Here is a 19,499-nt window from a genome sequence, read left to right on the forward strand (position 1 = left end):
AACGCAATGAAGAATGTGAGAGAATGTGAAGTGAAGTCTACACAAATATATCATATTAACCCATAAATAAATAAAACTACATTTAAATAATTTGATGTAATGTGTTAATTAAGTCCGATTAAATGAATACAGATTCAATTTGCGCTTTTCACAATTTTGCATTTCAAAGCAGATTTACCGAAAACATACCACAAACGAGTAGCCTATATATATAAAAAGCGGTGAATAAACAAGCAGAAAATGAACCGAAAATGCATTTTAACACAGCCTTCGAGAAACTTTAAAAAAACAAGGACATTATAAAATGCACAAATAACGTGCTGCCATGATGCATATAACATTACTTATTGTAAAAATACTGTCGCATTGTAATCAAACTGTAGTATTGGTAGCGATATGTACGTGTAATTAACTGTAAGGTTACTTTAACTATAAATGATGGTTGAGTTTAAACTGTGGTGATGAAATAAGTGTATCGTCTTTATGCGCACTCTTTTGTAGGGTCTCGCATCCGTTAACCTAAAATGGGCACGTTGCGCACGCCCGCGGAAGGCGGAGCTGAGGGCAGTATGAAAGGCTCACATGCCTCGTCTCTCATCCTCCGCCTCTCTACAGCAAAATGGCGACTGTTGACTTCGACTCCTCCGTGGATCCAGAGATGGACCTAACCAGTGACGAGGAGTTAGAGAGGTAATTTAAAACAGCGAGCACCTTAATCTTAAAGCGACTTATCCATCCGTATCCCAGCTGCGTTTTAGGGAAGCTCAACGAGGTCTTACGGACGTCTAAGGACCCTCGGTATCGTGACTGCCGCATAACTTGAAAATCAAGGGGTGTCGATGGCCTAGTGTGCCATGCAGCCGTTTTTTGCTACTGAGGTGCCTTTCGGTGAACGTGGTTTTCGTTCGTATGCACGTTACATTAGCGCTGACCTTATACCGTGAAGGGTGTCGTGCCTCGTGCTCTTACGACAGCGGTGCTGTTTGCCGTGACACAGTTTTATGGTGAGAATTAGGTTGAAGTGTGACATCAGCGCTCGCTGGTTCGTTTATAGACCTGATACGGTTCCGCACCGACGCGCGCGCGACCACCGAACCATCCGGTTTTACATCGGTGATGCTTTGTTACGACGAGTAAAATAAACATTGGTAGCGTTTCGCTTGGCACGAGTGCGCAGGGACTACAATGCAGCGCACGCATATAGAGAAAGGGTCTATAGGAGAAATGACGTCCTGTTAGGGTTGGTCGCCTATAGATCGTGTATTTGGGACCCGCTAACGTTCCCTCTACGAAGTGTGGCACTTTGTTTCAGTACTTGCAAGCTATGGAAAGTGTTAAGCGTCAAATGTAGATGTCGTTCGAGTGAGGGGTTCCCCTTTAACGCATGGGCTAGGTTAACTATTTTGGTAGTCCTCTTCTGGAACTTTCAGTTTATGTGGAGTTTCTGTAGGCGGGCGCATGACGTAAAGCGTTCATCCACTGTAAACGGACTCGCGAGGAAGTAACCCACGTGTCTGACTCGACTTTACTCCGCTCGTGTAAAGTTTAATTGCAGTACTACCTGTCACTCACACTACTGTAGTGTTACAGCCTCACTGTGTCTTTATTAACACGCGTATTTAAACAAATTGACTTTCAGGGCAAGCGGTGTATACATTTGATCAGTTTGCGTGTTCCCTGGGATGGAACCCATCACCTTTGCGCCGCTAACACCAGAAGGAACTAAACACGGCAAATGTGTGTAATTTAGGCATAATTGGTATAACTATAAAAAAACATGTTCAGACTGGACATTGTGATCTAAAATAGCTTTGTCAGGTCATGACTCATGTACCTGCTCTCTTGTGTGATTCACGCCATTCAAATCCCGTTTCCATTAGAACAAACGAGCCATCTTCACTCTTTGGATGGTGTTTGTGTATTTGTATGACGTCATTGGGTAGAACTGAGCAAAATGCTATATTTGCACAGCCACTCAGGTGGCGTACCTAACTACATTTGCTGTCTATTGGGCTTTCAGCAAAGGGTTCAAATGCTGGTGAGTGAGATTGAAGAAACACAGCTGTTTATTCTTTACGGCGTCTGGTGTGAAAAACCCCTTGAGAATGTTCCAGAGGTAAAGACCCCATCACCAGCAGTGTGATTGAGTTGTTTATAAATGTGCTAAATAAATGGACAAACAAATAGTTGTTTCCGGTAAGACAACATATAAAAACGAATGACCAAAACTAAGATTGTTAAAACAACATGACAAAGCACCAAGGGTGTTATCACACCTAGTTCGTTTGAGCCCTCCAAATGCTCTTGGAGCAGTTTGTAAATGGGAACAATCCAAGGCTATTTTCATACCGCACCAGAATATAGTTGTCAATCCTGTATTTGAGTGCTTAATGTTGTTGTGTTCACACACCGTTCGGTTACTTACGGGTTTACTTTTCGGTTACGCACACCTGTAAATCTTCCGGACTCGCAACCGCATCTGGTACTATACTACTAAACCGCAACTAGTTGTCTAAACATCACCCGGTCAATCTCTGTTACGATGTCTGCAAACAGCGCTGCAGAATTGCCTCGTAATGTTATGCACAGGGGATTTTCCGATCTTAAACAACAGCGCTATAATGCAACATTATATAACGTGAAGTGTTCGTAGACGCCAGTGTGACGGCAGCCCTCTTATGTTAACATACTGCACGCATGTTTTGCGTTTTTTTATTTATGTGGTGTAGCGCTGTAAGATAACACACCAAAATAACACATTAAACGTGATCGTAAATTTTTAAGTGTTAAAGACATACAGCTAAATATAGCGTTAAGTGAATGATAAATGTATGTAGAAAAGGAATTGCTTTGGTTGTTTCAGTTTAATTATTCACCAATAGGTGGCGGCATGGTAAGCAGCTGTGTGAACGGGACATTCCGACACTCGCACCCAGTAGCGGTTTTAGGCACGGGTGAACCAGGCAGTCGCCTGGGCCGGCATTTTTTCATGTCACAAAGGTGGTCTCGCCCGGGGTGCAATTCAATGTATAACCGCCACTGCTCGCACCTTTATGTCCATATAGTTGTCAATCCAAAAAATTTAAGTGTGAATGTACCCCAAGTGATCTCAGACCCCCCCTAAAAGGCCCCAAAAGTAAAAACAGACTTAATTTGATAAAGCGATACTTCAGGAAAGACCAAAGGTCTTCTGAAGCGAATAGAGGCATTTGTTTAAGAGAAAAATCCATATTTACAGCACTATTAACGTTAATGTCTAGCTTTCGTTATACCTCGCCTGCGTGTGTTCCCGATCCTTGTTTTTCTGGCAAATGACTGTAACAAAAAACTCCTGTAGGAGGCGGCATCCTAATGCAACAAAACCTTGCCTGTGTATTTTGCCAGAATAACAAGCCTCTGGTTCACACACAGCCGAGGTATAATGGAAGCTAGACATGAACGTTAATAGTGCTGTCAATATGGCTATTTCTCTTAAACAAACGCATCAATTTGCTTCAGAAGACCTTTAAGACCACAGAGCCGTGTCAAGTAGTTGATCGAAGGGTGGACTTTTTGGAGCTTCAAATGATTGACCACCATTCACTCACATTCAACTGCTTGGAAGTGAGACGAAACGTGGCATAACTTTGACTGCATTATTCTTCAAGAAGAGTCCCATTCAGTGAGGGCGAGTAAAATATTTCAATAAAATGCCTGAAGTATCCCTTTAAAGGCATAGTTCACCCAAAAATCAACTTTTTATTAATAATGTTAAACATCTTTTGAGAACTTCCACATTGTGCTTACCCAATAGGAACACGGGTTGTCTGTCAGAACACCGGTATCCAATGGGGCAAGCACCATTCGGGGCTCGGCCCACAAACCAAATGCGCATGCGTTGAAGTGCTCTCGTGAACGTGTAGTGGATGTCCAGTATGTTTTTTATGACTCGTGTAACACGGATGTAGTTACAGTAAATAAGATGCGCAGATAATGTTTTTTGCATACTGGCTTGTAGCTTAACACCAACAGACTTGAACACTATTAAATATGGTGGACTTTGTATAGCATAGAAAACCTTTACATTGTATACAATGTTGATATCTCATCTACCTCAGCTTATTTTGTGGGACAAAGGCTTTTGAGACAGGGGTAACAGCACATTGTTTAGAAGTTACTGAAAGCAATGCCATCTGAGAAAGAGGTAGTCATGAAATTTGTGATGTTTTCGATTTCGCTTGAATTCGTTAATTTCACATCTGGGTCTGCCTTTTTACTTTACTGTTTATAAAAGAGCAACACAACATGGTTGGTACATGTGTTTCCATGTAAAATAATATTAAATGGATAAATAACATGATGAAAATAATAAAATATCTGTGAGCGATCTACTGATCCACATGTGTGATTGGTGGAGTTACGAATGGTTGTTTCAAATTTGACCTGCACTGGTGCTAGTGAACGTTCTATGTTTAGCAGCCTGTGCTTCCGGTATACCCTTCCCCCAGACACCTTTACAGATATGGTGTGTAGGAAAATGTTTTACACCTATATAGACACTGTTTCTTCTGAGGTGTGGGTCCCGTTCTTGAGTAGGATGGTTTGGAGTTTTGAAAAATGAGTTGCACATGCAGAACTGCAGTCTAGCAATGTGTTTTGAGACATAAAAAATATGTTGTCTTATATGTGCAATAGCACAGAAGGTAGTTGTGTGTGGGAGCAGCTTTTGATTAAAGTTCTCTGATCCAAAACATATGTAGGCAGCATGTTGAAGCTCAGTAGACAGGCAGGTTCCAGATGTTAGAGCTGTCCAAATGGTAGGCATCTCTGTGAAAAAGACTAGCATAGTAGGAACAATTTATTTGTACCTTTGTTTGTTCTGTTGAACACAAAATCTATTTTGAAGAATGTATGAAACCAAACAGTTCTGAGGAGCTTGCTACATTCACATGTATACATTTGGCAGATGCCAGTTAGCTGTATTTTAGGTATGGCTTGAATCAAAACAAACCAACTACAGTTTGATTGATCGTAATTGGCCAAAAAAAATTTAAACATGACCTAATTTTGGAACCAAACTAATAATTTGTATATGCAATCCCTGGGATCGAACCCATGACCTTGGCATTGCTAGTGCCATGCTCTTCCCACTGAGCTAGAGGAGAGCTCTTACTACCATTGTAGTGGTTCCCACCAACTGTTTGATTCAAAGCATCTTTTTCTGTGGTCATCAGAACAAAAAAATGTATACAGATTTGTACCAACTTGAGAGTGAGAAAATTATGTTTTTGGTTGAACTGTCCCATTAGTTTGATTTTTCGTTCTGTTTTTGACAAAGTCTTGTCACATGCAACTTTCTCACAATGTCTCTGGTCTTCTATATCGAGATGTATAATTTTTGTGTGTGTTTGTGTTATGAATCTGTAGGGAAGCTGAAGGCTTTAAAGAACAGGGTAATGCCTACTATGTCAAGAAGGACTATTCTGAAGCATTCAACTTCTACACCAAAGCCATCGGTAAGAACACCTCTGCTGTTGATGTAGTTTCTGTCCCTTACCACACAAGTTGTCGGTTTTGCGCTGCATCTCTGCCTCTCTATTGAAGTCTTTAGCATTTCCATTGTCACTGGTTTATTCTTACGATCCTCTGAATCATATATTGCCCTGAGAATAGTCATGTTGGAGAAATTTTCACTCCATAGAACCATTTCCCTACAGAGTATTCTTGAAATAAGCTCATCACAATAGCTTTTGTCACGCTGACCATTTTTTAAAAAGGTTTTGGTGACCTTTTTCTATTCCGACAGTGATAAAAATAACCAATAAAAAAAAGCTTTCTGCATTCTTCCATGAGTTCCCCTTTTTCTTTTTACATCTGTGTGGCTTTACGTCTGTTGTCACCTTCTGTTTATGTCTTTTACCAGACCTGTGTCCAAAAAATGCCAGTTACTATGGCAACCGTGCAGCCACATTGATGATGCTGAGCCGCTACAGAGATGCATTGGAGGACTCTCAGCAGGCCGTGCGACTAGACAACACCTTCATGAAGGTTAGACCTCAAGCGAATGATTAAGTACTTTTGATGTTACAAATTACCAAAAAAAACACCTTTTTATAAAATTGTCTCTGGTGTCAAAGTAGTGCACCTGTTCTGAAATGTGGTCTTCCAAATACAATCGAAGGAGTCCAGCTTGTCTAATTCTTTGTTCAACCTAAATTTGCATGGGTGACCTGCTAGGTTCTGCACACCAGACTTGTAATCAGGGTAAAATTAGGAAAATTACACCTTTCCTATCGGAGCACTCTACGCAAGTCCTAGTCCAGGCTCTTGTCCTGTCCAAACTGGATTATTGCAATGCGCTTCTGGCTGGACTTCCTGCTTGCACAATCAAACCTCTGCAGATGATCCAGAATGTGGCGGCAAGAGTGGTCTTCAATGAACCGAAGAGAGCGCATGTAACTCCACTCTTCATCAGGTTACACTGGCTCCCTGTTGCCGCCCGCATAAAGTTCAAAGCTTTGCTCCTGGCCTACAAGACCAACACCGGGTCTGCACCATCGTATCTCCACTCACTAATGCAGATCTATGTTCCTGCCAGATCACTGCGGTCTGCAAAGGAACAATGACTAGTGGTACCATCCCAAAAAGGAAAAAAAGTCACTCTCCCGTACCTTCTCTGGATCTGTTCCACATTGGTGGAATGATCTACCAGCTGCTACAAGATCAGCAGACTCTGTTGCCATCTTTAAAAAACGCATCTCTTCCGTCAACACGTCGCTGATTGATTTTTCCTAATTCCCTTCCCTTTCCTTCTTTAAAAAAAAAAAAACACTTACTAATCTCACTATTCTTAGCTTTGTATACTGTGCTAGGCTTTAATGGACTAGTTTGATGCACTTATGTATTTTGTTGCCTATGTTGTTATAATTGCTTCCAATGTTTCCTCATCTGTAAGTCGTTTTGGATAAAAGCGTCTGCTAAATGACTAAATGTAAAATGTCTCCATGCAATGAGAGACCTGCATTACCCTAACATTTGCATCGCAGGACAAAAGCTAGCTGCTGTGTTTTTTAAAACATGCCTCCACTTGCAGCATTGATTCTCTGACTGTACCCATGCCTGTTGCCAGCTGTGACTTCATCTTATATATCTGGATTTGTTTAATATTGACGTTGGAAGTGAAATCACGAATATTCGTCACACTTTAGGTGTGTGTGTCAGTCGCTCATGATAATTTTAATCCGCAGGGACACATGCGTGAGGGCAAATGCCACCTGCTGCTCGGCAACGCAATGGCCGCCGGCCGCTGCTTCCAGATTATTCTGGAGCTGGAACCAGACAACAGTCAGGCCCAACAGGAGGTACAGAAAGCATAAATATACCATGGTGTGCATGAATGATTGCCTGTAAATTTGTCCGATTGACCTCCCGTGTCTGTTGCAGCTGAAGAATGCAGAATCCATCCTGGAGTTCGAGCGAATGGCTGAGATTAGCTTTGAAAAGCGAGACTTTAGGATGGTGAGTATCTTCAAGACCCATGAAAACGACCTGAACGTCAGACAGATCTGACTTGCAACTGTTTGTCTCTGTGCAGGTGGTTTTCTGTATGGATCGGGCACTGGAGTCTGCATTTGCATGTCACAGGTTCAAGGTGCTTAAAGCTGAATGTCTGGCAATGCTAGGACGTTACCCAGAGGCCCAATCTGTTGCTAGGTAACAGCGCCGCACTATTATGGGAACTGTTATTCAATCAAAATACTACTTGTGTTAATATATTTCATGTGAACATAATCAATAGTCAATGTATTGTTAATTTTCTCTTCTATATAAGGAAACTCTATTAATAAAGGCAATAAAGCCAATAACAACACAGCCAATTAATTGTTCATGCATTATTGGTTGGTTTGCTGGTAAAACTGTCTAGGACTTAGGTCAATAGCTTAAATATTAGAAATATTTCACTGTTCTTTGATCAGTATTGGCCCATGAAAAATTCGTATGTGTCACTCTTGCTCTTTACCTTTAGCGACATTTTGCGGCTGGACTCCACAAACGGTGATGCCCTGTATGTGCGGGGATTATGTCTGTACTATGAAGATTGTATCGATAAAGCTGTGCAGTTCTTCATTCAAGCGCTGCGCATGGCACCAGACCATGAAAAAGCCCGTCTAGCCTGCAGAGTAAGATTGAACAAAACATACAAGATTACACAGTGTTTAATTGGCAATTGTATTTTCATGGTCTTAATTTGTAATGGCTGAATGTCACAACTGTGTCCATCTTTGAGTAACTTTATTACATGCATATATGAGCATTATTTACAAAAAACTAATTCAAATCAACTTAATTTGAACATTACAACGTTTACTTCTGTCAAATATTAACATGCACAATACATATATGAGTAGCTGAGGTTCAGGGAGTACATGCATTTCTTGAATGATCTTAAGTGTTATCTTGGTTGTCTAAAAGATAAAGGCAGTAATCAAATGTTTATGAAATGTTTCGTTTTCCTTTGAAAAGACAGTACATTTTTATGACTTTCCGTTAACTCCCCCAGCAGATTTGACACTTGCTCACTTTCTGTATTTAAATAAAGATTATACAGCCTTTTTATTTCTGTATATATAATATAATTTTTATTTTTTATAGAATGCTAAAGCTCTGAAGGCAAAGAAAGAAGAAGGGAACAAGGCGTTTAAAGAGGGCAGCTATGAAGAAGCTTATAACCTCTACTCTGAAGCCCTGACCATCGACCCTAACAACATTAAAACCAACGCTAAGCTCTACTGCAACCGAGCCACTGTTGGATCCAAGGTTAGATGCAAGGTTTCAAATATGTTGGATTTCTGTATTTGCAGTTATTCTTGTTCAATTATGTCATGGTAGATACAGATAATTGTTTATTGTCCTTTCGGAAAATCACCTTGTATCTGTGGCACCCTCCAGTCATCAACAACAACAATAATTGTCAACTGCAAATATAACTTCAACACAAATCCAACCAACATCAAACATCTCATCCCCCAACAGCAAATTCACACAGAAGTACAAACACCTGTGGCATCACAGGGATTTATTTAACAAGGCTATACTGGAGAATATAAAAGATATTTGTGCACGGGCAGTCTGTAGCAACTGTACCCTACATCTTCGACCAGATGGTAACCACTCTTATTCACCATTAAGAGGGTGTGATTCATCCAGGAGCATTATATGGCTTTTCCTCCTGACCTGAGATTCACATAATATTGTCATAGCATGTTGTTGACCTGCAATCTTACTTGCCAGATTTACAATCTTATTCAATTTGTTTTTATATTTGGCAGACCCTTTTATCCAAAGAGACTTGCATTGCATGATACTATACATTTTTATGTATGTGCAATCCCTGGTCTCGAACCTATGACCTCGGCGTTTCTGATGCCATGCTCTAACCACAGAGCTACAGGAAAGCTTTATTTACTACGGACAATGAAAATAAAACCAGCAATGAAGCCGAAAGTCAAAATACTCTCCACAAATGTGCGATAGAAAATAACCAGTTTATTTGTATCCACACCATACTGCCAAAGCTAAAGCATTAAACTTGTTGCAGCCCTTTCTTGTATATGGCCCCTGTATTTGCACCCCATGTCAATTTTCATCAATGACTGTCCCCAAATATTTATATTCATCTACTACTTCAATGCGCTCACCATTGACAGTTATATGTTGGTATGTATCAGCGCCTGTTCTGAAATCAAATATCATCTCTTTAGTTTTACTGGTGTTTAACTGAAGGACACTGGATTGACTCCAATCAACAAAATCATCCACACATCTACGATACTCCGCTTCATCTTCAGTGATCAAACCAACAATTGCCGTATCATCTGCATATTTAACAGTGAAAACATCAGATGATATACCCATACATTCATTTGTATAGACCGTGAATAAAACTAGGGAGAGGGGCCCCTGTGTTGGTAATAATAGGGGAAGACAAAGCAGAGTTTACCCTTCCACTATTTGGTGGATCGTGTATATACCTTTTATCCCTATTCACATACTTCTGCACCTATATTTTATTCACCAGATGTACATAGTGTACGTCTATAAAGAAAATTTGGGATGTAACCGCGATAGTGAAACTGACGTGTTAATGTCTTCTTGTCATTTGACACTTATGCGTGATGTCTCGCTCTCTCACATGTGTCTTCAGTTACATAAACTGGAGCAGGCCATTGAGGACTGTACAAAGGCTATTAAACTGGACGAGTCCTATATCAAGGCTTATTTGAGAAGAGCCCAGTGGTAAGTGAGCATTACACACTTCATAAATCATTTGTCTTTTGTCTATGTGTTAAATCATGAGATGCTTGTTGCCTTAGTTACATGGAGACGGAGCAGTATGAAGAGGCCGTCAGGGATTATGAGAAGGTTTATCAAACAGAAAAGACTAAAGGTGCGTAATATACCTGACACATTCTATATCTATGTGGCTAATAACATCATATTAAACCTGGAACATTTCGACGTGTCAAATCTTTCATCTGGGGTGTTTCAGAACACAAGAACCTGTTGAAGAACGCTCAGTTGGAGCTGAAGAAAAGCAAGAGGAAAGATTATTACAAAGTTCTAGGGGTGGATAAAAATGCCACAGAAGATGCAATCAAGAAGGCTTACCGTAAACGTGCCCTTATGCACCATCCAGGTCAGATATTGTGTTTATAAGCAGTATTTTAATATTATATATTTTTGTGCTTTGTTGATGAGTCAAATTTATTTCCATTCATGAATCGGTTATGATTCATGTCCTCACATTCCCATAAAATGTATCTTAAAGGCTGACAATACACGATGATGTCAGAGACTTAACAGAGATCATAGGTGTGTCTGACACATGGTTCACTAAAACCATGTCTGCTTTTTTACAGACCGACACAGTGGAGCAAGTGCGGAGGTGCAGAAGGAGGAGGAGAAGAAGTTTAAGGAGGTTGGGGAGGCCTTTACAGTGCTCTCTGATGCCAAGAAGAAATCTCGCTATGACAGTGGCCATGATCTGGAGGATGAGGAAATGAACATGGGTCTGTTTACTGCACACACTCACCGTTTTTCATACATTTAAAACAGCATTTCACCCTGTAGAAAGGCTTTGACTATATTGATGATACAGGGTTTTTTCTGTAGTTTGGGTTTGCATGTGTAATTTTGTACCATGTAACCCTGTTTACAGTTAATAATAACAGTCAACATCTTATCATTTCAATCAGTTAATCTATCATCTGTCTTTCTGTGTGTCTCTTCCAGACTTTGATGCCAACAACATCTTCAAAGCTTTCTTTGGTAGTCCTGGTGGCTTTAGCTTTGAAGGTAATTCATGTAAGGAAACAATTTTTTTTATTCAATCATCCATTCACATTAACTTTACAAAGTTCATAGCGTTTGTTATTACTATGTTTAATTAATTCCTTTAGTCTAATTTTTCTTTTTTTGTCTTGCAGCATCTGGACCTGGAAATTTCTTCTTCCAGTTTGGTTAACTTGGCAACTTCCAGTATGTATGCAGTAGTTCCACAACCGAATCCCCCAGAAACTGGTTTACTCATCTTCATCCCTGCTCTCTGTACAACACTCTGGTGCAACAGGCCTTTGGCCCCACAGTTCGATTACATCTGTGCCATTGACTTGTTTTACTGCTTTTGCACAAAGACAGCAACGGCAGGGGCATAACCATTCTGTACCAAACAAACATGATGCACTGTCTGTTTTGGCTTTTGTAAAACAATTCGTTTTAGGTTTTCGTTTGTTTGTTTTTTTAACACTGTATCATCCAAAATCAACCCCTTTTTCCACATTCAAAAGAAATGAAGACGCCAATATATTTGTTTTGAAGCCTTGAACACAAAATTAGGCGATTTGTTGGGTGGGTATATATGGTGTATTTTATTAAGGTGCAAACCTGTCTTTGACAAATCCATCGTTTCTTCTTAAAACTGAGGATTTTGAGCATTCTGAGACTATTCAGATCTCATTTTACTCTCTCTCTCTCTCTCTCTCTCTCTCTCTCTCTCAATTCCTCAAGCTTACTCACAAACTGGTCCATCTGTATCCAAAGCATGTTTGTTAAAACCTTGGAGTACTGCTGGAGACATATGGATTGTTAAAACATGTATAAAGTAATAATTCAACAGATTATATTTATGCAACATTGTAAAACAATTTACTTAAAGACTTCAGCAAACAATTACTATGTAAATGCAGCGCGTCATGCTGAGGCTCATAAGAATAATAATGCTGGTTCGTTGTTCCCTATTCTGTTTCATTGATTCGGGCACACAAATGAAAAGTTTGACTACTGCATACAACGTTTCAGAGAGAAGTTGGAGTTTTGGCATTTTCTCTCTGTAAAGTTAATTTGTTAAATGTTGCCATTCAACCCCTCGCTGCATTGTACATTTTACTGGAATGTAAAGTGTTTCTTTTGTGTTGATAGTTTATGACTTTTTTTAACGGAGATACATTCACTTTTTTGATATGTATATTTATTGTAAATTTGCTGACGTGAGCTTTGGACGGATGGATGATCTTTGAATACACCAGGATCAGCACTCTCATGACTTAACCCCAGTGAGAATTATTGTCTTCGTTTCTCAGTTAAGAGCACCACTTTTATCTGGTTATATGTGGCTTAATTTCCACGGTGTATGTGAAATATGGATGTGTGTACATTTCAGGCGTGATCAGTGAGCCATGTTCTGTAATCTCTACCGTTTCAACTAAAGCCTTTAAATGTTCTTTGAACGTGGAACATTCTCATGCTGTATTTGGCCTGACAGTTTACTATGTAGCCAGAAAATGTAATGATTGAGCCTTTTTCTGGATTACCTTTCTTTTGCTCACTTTGAAAGCTCTCCAGTGTATTGAAAAGACATGTCCATGCTTACCTTGCTCACTCTGCAAGAACAGTCTTGATTATGGACCGTTTTTAAAGCCATGTAAATAAAGTAAGCCTCTTTGTTTCCCCTTCACCGGATGTTTATTTCCTGTTTCTGTTTAATACACGATGTTGACAAAAGGCTATATTTTTTACTAATTCAAGCGAATTTAAAGTCAGATATATTAAATGGATGTTGTTTTTTTATTACTTTAATTCCCTCGCAGTTCATTGGTTCCTTTAGGATTTGTTAGGCCCGTTGCTAGGATACAGTGAACGGGACGGTCCTAAACTAGAAGGTCGATGTGTACGGAACGGCTCAGACTCTAGAATAAAAGTACGACAAAAATGTCCGAAAACGGAGAGCGATTAGGACCGAAGAGTACATTTGCCACCTATATGGCAGAAGGAGAGCAGCTGTTTCATAGGGGACAGTATGTCAAAGCCATTGAAAGCTTTTCTACGGTAAGTTAACCTACCGGGTCGCTCTGTTCGACACGATCATAAACGAGACCGTTATGTCCATCAGTCGACTGTGTTTTTCGCCAGGCTTTGAGTTTGCAGCCGGATGATAAGAACTGTCTGGTCGCCAGGTCCAGGTGTTTTGTGAAACTGGGTGATGCAGAGAACGCGCTGAGAGATGCCGAGACTTCGCTCAAAGATAACAAAGACTTTTTTAAGGTGCGATTTACTTCTTCTGTTATTCAAAGGTAACTATGTTTATTTCACGTATAACCTGATGTAACGATCTAAAATATTTTTTGGTGACGTTCGACTAAATGTCCTGTAGATGTCCTCATCTGCCCTCTCGTTCATGTCAATTACCACCAGCATTGATCTGTATTTGACTTAACATGGTCTATAGCTGTGTTTCCCAGCCAGGGGGTCTTAAAATAAGTTATAAGAACTAAATATCAAGATATGTAGTCTTTGTGTTTGTAATAAGTATAATTAGGGTTTCGAGCCCGAAGGGCTGTTTTTGTAGTGCTTTTTATTATTATTATTATTTTTCCGCCTTAAAACGCGATGGCCAATTCGTTTGGGCTCAATGCTCGTAAACCGGATGTCGTCATTCGAATCCTTGGCTCCAAACTTAAAAAATGTTAAGAAACTTCCGATTTCATTTCCGGTATGCAAATTTTCCCGCTAATTTGCATTTTATGAAAAAAAATGAACTAGTCCCTGGATTTTTGCCCGATCGGAACCAAACCAACGCTGATGAATTCTGTGGAGTGTGAATGTAAATATTCATTGAAATTTCGATTCAGCGTCGCTAGGGGGCATCAAAACATCAAAACCGGAAGTAGCCAGTTTCACTAAAATGACCATAACTCGTGAACCGTTTGAGCTATCTTCACGGGGCTTAGACCGTAGGCTATGTGTAGACCCTCAGTCCGGGGTCACAATAAAAAGACTCGGTGTTTGGCCACTAAGTGGCGCTGTAATAGCAGAGAACGCGAAAAGGGCTATAACTACGCAACCGTTTGCCTGATTATTTGGTATGGTGTGTCTTTGTGTTATGCACCATGACTGTATAAAAGGACTTTGGCGTTTCTCAAAAAACATGGCCGCCATCGGCCAATGAATTTTGAGCACTCATTAGACAGGGTTAACGGGGGCCGATCAAAACGACACTCGCTGGGCTTGTTCGACTCGTGGTCCTGATAGTCTGTAAGAAATATGAACCCATTCGGCCACCGGGGGGCGAAGTAACGGTTTTAGAGTGCATAAACAATTGTGTATCACGTGACATTTGACATATACTCAAACTATTTAGATCATATGATAGCTCTTCTCATTCTGAACAACTTTGCCTCTGGACACGCTTCTGTCGATCAAACGGATTGTGAGTTATCGCTGATGATGTTAAAAACCTACTTTCGCGAACTAGTCCTTGGTTTTTCAACCGATCGGAACCAAACCAATGCAGATGACTTCTGTGGAGTGTGAATGTAAATAATAATTGAAAAAAAGTTGACATTTGTATTCATACACGGTAGGGGGGCCCGAACTGAACTGAACTGGGCGGAGCCTATCACATTAAAATGGCCATAAATCCAGAAGGGATTAACACATCATCATGGGGCTTGGAACATATGTGTAGACCATCACTCCGAGGTCACATACAAAAGAAGGTTGCGTTTGTACACTAGGTGGCGCTAGACCAGTAGAAATGGCTAAATTGACGCGTATTTCATTACTTAAACAATTGTGTATCACGTGACATTTGACAAACACACAAACTATTATACGATTGTGGACATGTTAGTTTGCCATCCCTGAGGCTGGTCGACGTTTACTTGCCTAAACTTCTCGAAACCTGATAATTGCTGCTTGCAGCTATATTTTTTTCTAGTCATTACATGCAATGGATTTTTTTAGTCGAAAAGGTTGAGAGCCACAGGTTTAAAGCATTTATTATGAAATCTATACTTTTATTATTTGGTTAAAAAATGTGGATGCGCAGTTCTTTTTGTGGTTGCCTCAAGGAATCTGTCCTCTCCATAATCAGATCAAATAATTTTTGTGGCTGGTAACTTAAAGGGATTGTTTAATAAAAATCTCATCAGTTATTCACCATCATGTTGTTCAAAAAATGTATTTGTACGGACGTATGATTTTGTTTGACTTACCGCGTGCAGTTCATGTCCAGCATCTTTTATCACTGGAATCACCGCGGCATCTATCCGTTTCAAACAATCTCCAAATCCAGTGTTATAGCCACCGTTTATATAATATCCATCCTTTCTTTCGCCTTGCCCTGCCTTTCCGGGAGAGCGGCCAATAAAAGGAATTGGATCCCTTTGACGACACAGGAATCCAGAATTATAAAAAATCTTTCGGAAACAAGTTGGAGTGCAAGGGCGTATCAAGTCGAAGCCATTACGTTTAACAGCGTAAAGAAGTCAGAATGCATGACATGGCATGACCCCCGATCTTTACAAAAAAATGTAATCTTTAGGTTAGGTGAACTATCCCTTTAAGACTATCTGTTTCCTGCAGGGTCTGTATCAGAAGGCAGTGGCCCTGTATACTATGGGTGATTTTGAGTTTGCTTTGGTCTACTATCACAGAGGCCATAAGCTACGACCAGATCTGCAAGAGTTCAGGCTGGGAATCCAGAAAGCTCAAGAGGCCATTTACAACTCAGTGGGCAGTAAGTCTTTAGAAACTTTAGAAAAAACACAACATGTTCGAAACTGTAGAGTTCATAGTCTGATAAATCAGCAAAGTCATTTTCTTATCTAAGTATTACTTCATGATTTCAAAATACATCAACAATCTCTCTCCGATAACCCAAAAGGTCCTTCCTCTGTGAAGCTAAAGACTAAAGGAGACACGTCTAATGGGGTAGGTTGGCTCTGTCTGTCTCTCTTACCCCACCATTTTGTTCAGTTAAGTAAATATATATAGTTAATAATGTGTTTTTTTATATGCTCCTAAAGGTTCTTCCCATACATCAGATTAATCCTGGTAAGAAGGAACCCAAAACGCATGGCCGGAAAATAGCCAAAAGTGAAAAAACAACCAAGCAGCTTTTGGGAGAGCTGTACAGCGACAAAGAATACTTAGAAAAACTTCTCCAGGATGAGGGTGTGTGTCTTCAAAAAACTGATAATTCAGATCAAAATTAAGCTGCTATGTTATTTGCATATGTATTGATGTATATTCTAGACAGTGTGTTGTTGTTTGTTTCCATGTAGATCTCATTAAAGGTAAGATACGCACTGGAGAGCACGTGCAGGATCTGATCGAGGGTTGTATCTCATATCTGGACACCCGGACGGAGTTCTGGAGGCAGCAGAAGCCCATCTACGCACGCCAGCGGGATAAAAAACTGATGCAGCAACAATGGAACAGTGCCCTCCACAAGCCCCCCTCGGACCCCACCCACTATGTCCTTGCCAGCCTTGAGGAGATCGATGCAGGTGAACCCTCGCAGGGACCTAGAGAGGTCAAAGTTCATTGCATATAGTTCCAAGCAAACATTTAGCACGATGCTGTGTTTATACATGCAAACAATATGTAGATTGTATTAACCACATGTATCAAACATTTCTCATCTCTTATTATAGGAAAAAGTTAATCCGGAACAACATGTAGAGGCAAAATTATGATCCTTGGTATGATGTTGGTATTTATTTAAATGGAATTGTTCATAGGTTTAAGTGCAGGCAATGCAGATAAGAGCCTGAAAAAATCCCGTGAGGTATTAAAGGCAGTGCATGGGTGGTCAGAAGAGGTCCTGCCCAATAAAAGAGAAGTGCTTGGGAATCTGCACAGCTGCATTGGTAAAAATGATCTTGAATCAGATCTTCCTATTACATAAAATATAATGTAACCTATCATTACAGTTACAAATTCAAACTTAATGTCTTTCCATCTCTCTCTTTCTCTCTTATGCTTTGGTCAGGCAATGCTCTGATGGATCTTGGGAATATGGACAAGGCTTTGAATCATCATAAGAAGGACCTGGAGCTGGCAAGGCAAGGGTAAGACACCATTGAAAGCAGCCAATAAGCATGTCTGGCATTTATTTGTTAAAAACATCCATACATCACACCGGGTGTTTGGATTGTGTTTTGTTTTATAGTGACCTGACGGACAGCAAGTCCAGAGCTCTGGACAACATTGGGCGTGTGTATGCACGCATTGGCAAGTTTGAGCAGGCCATAGCGGTGTAAGTACATCTTATGTTCATTAATCTTTAATGGTCCTATTGTATTGGTCATTGGGTTTAATGTATGTGCCTGTTTATGTATGTGTGAATGTAGCTGGGAGGAGAAGGTACCTCTAGCCTGTGGTGGATTGGAGAAAGCCTGGTTGTTTCATGAGATCGGCCGCTGTTACCTGGAGCTGAAGCGTTACACTGAGGCGAGATGCTATGGATTGCACTCTTTCGAGGCCGCTGATGACATCGGCGATGAGAATTGGCAGCTCAACGCGAGTGTGCTCGTGGCACAGGCAGAATGTGAGTTTGAACTACACCAGAAACTACAGAAACCCAGGAAGAAAGAGTTTAATGCACTCTGTGACGTGATGATGAGTAATCTAATTTCCCACAATGCTCAGAATCAATAAGAGTTGATGCGTTCATTTTGTAAATCTGATCTATGCTGCACTCTACGATTAGATCATTGGGGAATATCTCTCTCTCACAGTAAAGCTGGGTAATTACAAGGCTAGTGTTGTAAACTTCGAGAAGGCACTAGACCGGGCAAAACTGCTGCAGGATGACTCTGCCAGAGAAGCCATCCAGAAGGTCAACACAGACATTCCTATTCATCCCTTCATCCTTCTTCTGCCTCTTGCTTTCTGTAGTTTTGCTTAAACTGCAACAGAATTAGTTTCTAAAATATGTGATGTATGCTGTTGTTTCTGTGTAGATGACTGAGCAAAACATTATATTGTTTTTTTTATTGATTAATATATTTATTATTTTAATTTCTCTGTCTTCCACATGATTCCTGGGCGTTTCCTTTCTTTAATATTATGTCTCAAGTCCTCATGTGCCTCATGTGATATCATATTGATTCACTTTAATCAATTCCTCAATTTCTGGCCCTGCAGGCTCTCCGGGAGGCAAGACTTAAAATGGCTCAGTAAGACGAGAAACCCTGAAGAATAAGGCTACAATCAAATAAATGCACTCCCAAGACAAGTCAGGACTAATGCATACTTACTAGCACACATATATGCAACCAGTCTGCTTAAGGAATTTTGTGTTAGATCGCAGTTGGTTATCACTGGTGAAAAGTAAATTGTGTAATTTGTGTGATTTCAGCGGCATCAAGGTGAAAAGCAAAAATAACAATATTTTGATGTAGCTTTGGCACACACCCCCAACCGCCTTCTCGTGACCTGATCAGAAAGTGTAAAGAGGAAGGAAGTGTAATCATATTGCTAGATTAAACAGCAGCCGGATTATTTATCTTGTGATTTACTGTGAAGATACATTTTCAAGATGATACATAGCTTCAAAATGATTCTGCTTGTTAAAAGTGTGTTATTAATTTCTTTATTAATATATTTAGTTAATCATAAAAGCATATTTTGTTTCCACCCAAACTTATTTGTTGAACTGGAAGGTGACATGTTGTTTGGCCTATTTGAACATAGCCACAATGTTTACACTTTTGTTGAAGGTAAATCCACTTGTGTCTCATATTTGTTACTGCGCTGCGCAGCAGAACGTATCTTGCTAATAAAGTTACATTTTACCTTTAAGTACCTCCAATGTTTTGCCTAGTTTTACATAAATAAACTGTCACATGAGTTAAAAACAAATTATATTTGATATTTGTGACGACAGTGTGCAAAGGATGTTGCCCAGACACTGTTTAATGTTTTGCATGCTGTGAATACAGCAGGCCTTCTATTGATATAGAGAAGTATAATTTATAATCCAAACATGGATACAAAAACAATATACCGCATACACACATTTTAAAGTAACAATTGGTCAAATTATGAACAAAATTCAACACCAGTTAGTATCTTGACAGTTTATGTAACCACGAAGAAGTGCCAATTCGTGTCACAGTATGTTGGCTTGTATTTGCCAATAACACAAACCGAAGCTGAACTCTAAACAGTTATTT

At 40.0% G+C, this 19,499-nt stretch overlaps 2 protein-coding genes across 2 annotated transcripts; both read left to right on the forward strand.

Annotated features, from left to right (window-relative positions):
• Nucleotides 1-524: 524 nt before the first annotated feature.
• On the forward strand, nt 525-12,994 carry dnajc7 (DnaJ (Hsp40) homolog, subfamily C, member 7; the record flags this gene model as incomplete). The annotated part of the gene is given in 15 exon segments (XM_079456758.1): nt 525-590; nt 593-690; nt 5,407-5,495; nt 5,903-6,027; nt 7,227-7,340; nt 7,423-7,497; nt 7,574-7,692; nt 8,006-8,159; nt 8,632-8,796; nt 10,184-10,275; nt 10,353-10,426; nt 10,529-10,675; nt 10,899-11,048; nt 11,272-11,334; nt 11,466-12,994. Coding segments are annotated over 15 exon segments (1,569 nt in total). The 3' UTR covers nt 11,504-12,994.
• A 181-nt stretch (nt 12,995-13,175) lies between these two features.
• Nucleotides 13,176-19,176, forward strand: odad4 (outer dynein arm docking complex subunit 4). The gene is made up of 12 exons (XM_079456599.1): nt 13,176-13,362; nt 13,447-13,578; nt 15,901-16,054; nt 16,202-16,248; nt 16,344-16,491; nt 16,602-16,826; nt 17,061-17,189; nt 17,312-17,390; nt 17,492-17,578; nt 17,673-17,869; nt 18,060-18,160; nt 18,469-19,176. The coding sequence occupies exons 1-12, from the start codon at nt 13,246-13,248 to the stop codon at nt 18,502-18,504; spliced, it is 1,452 nt and encodes a 483-aa protein (XP_079312725.1). The 5' UTR covers nt 13,176-13,245; the 3' UTR covers nt 18,505-19,176.
• Nucleotides 19,177-19,499: the final 323 nt, after the last annotated feature.

The sequence above is a fragment of the Barbatula barbatula genome, assembly GCF_947034865.1.
Source record: "Barbatula barbatula genome assembly, chromosome: 5".
Lineage (NCBI taxonomy): Eukaryota > Metazoa > Chordata > Actinopteri > Cypriniformes > Nemacheilidae > Barbatula > Barbatula barbatula.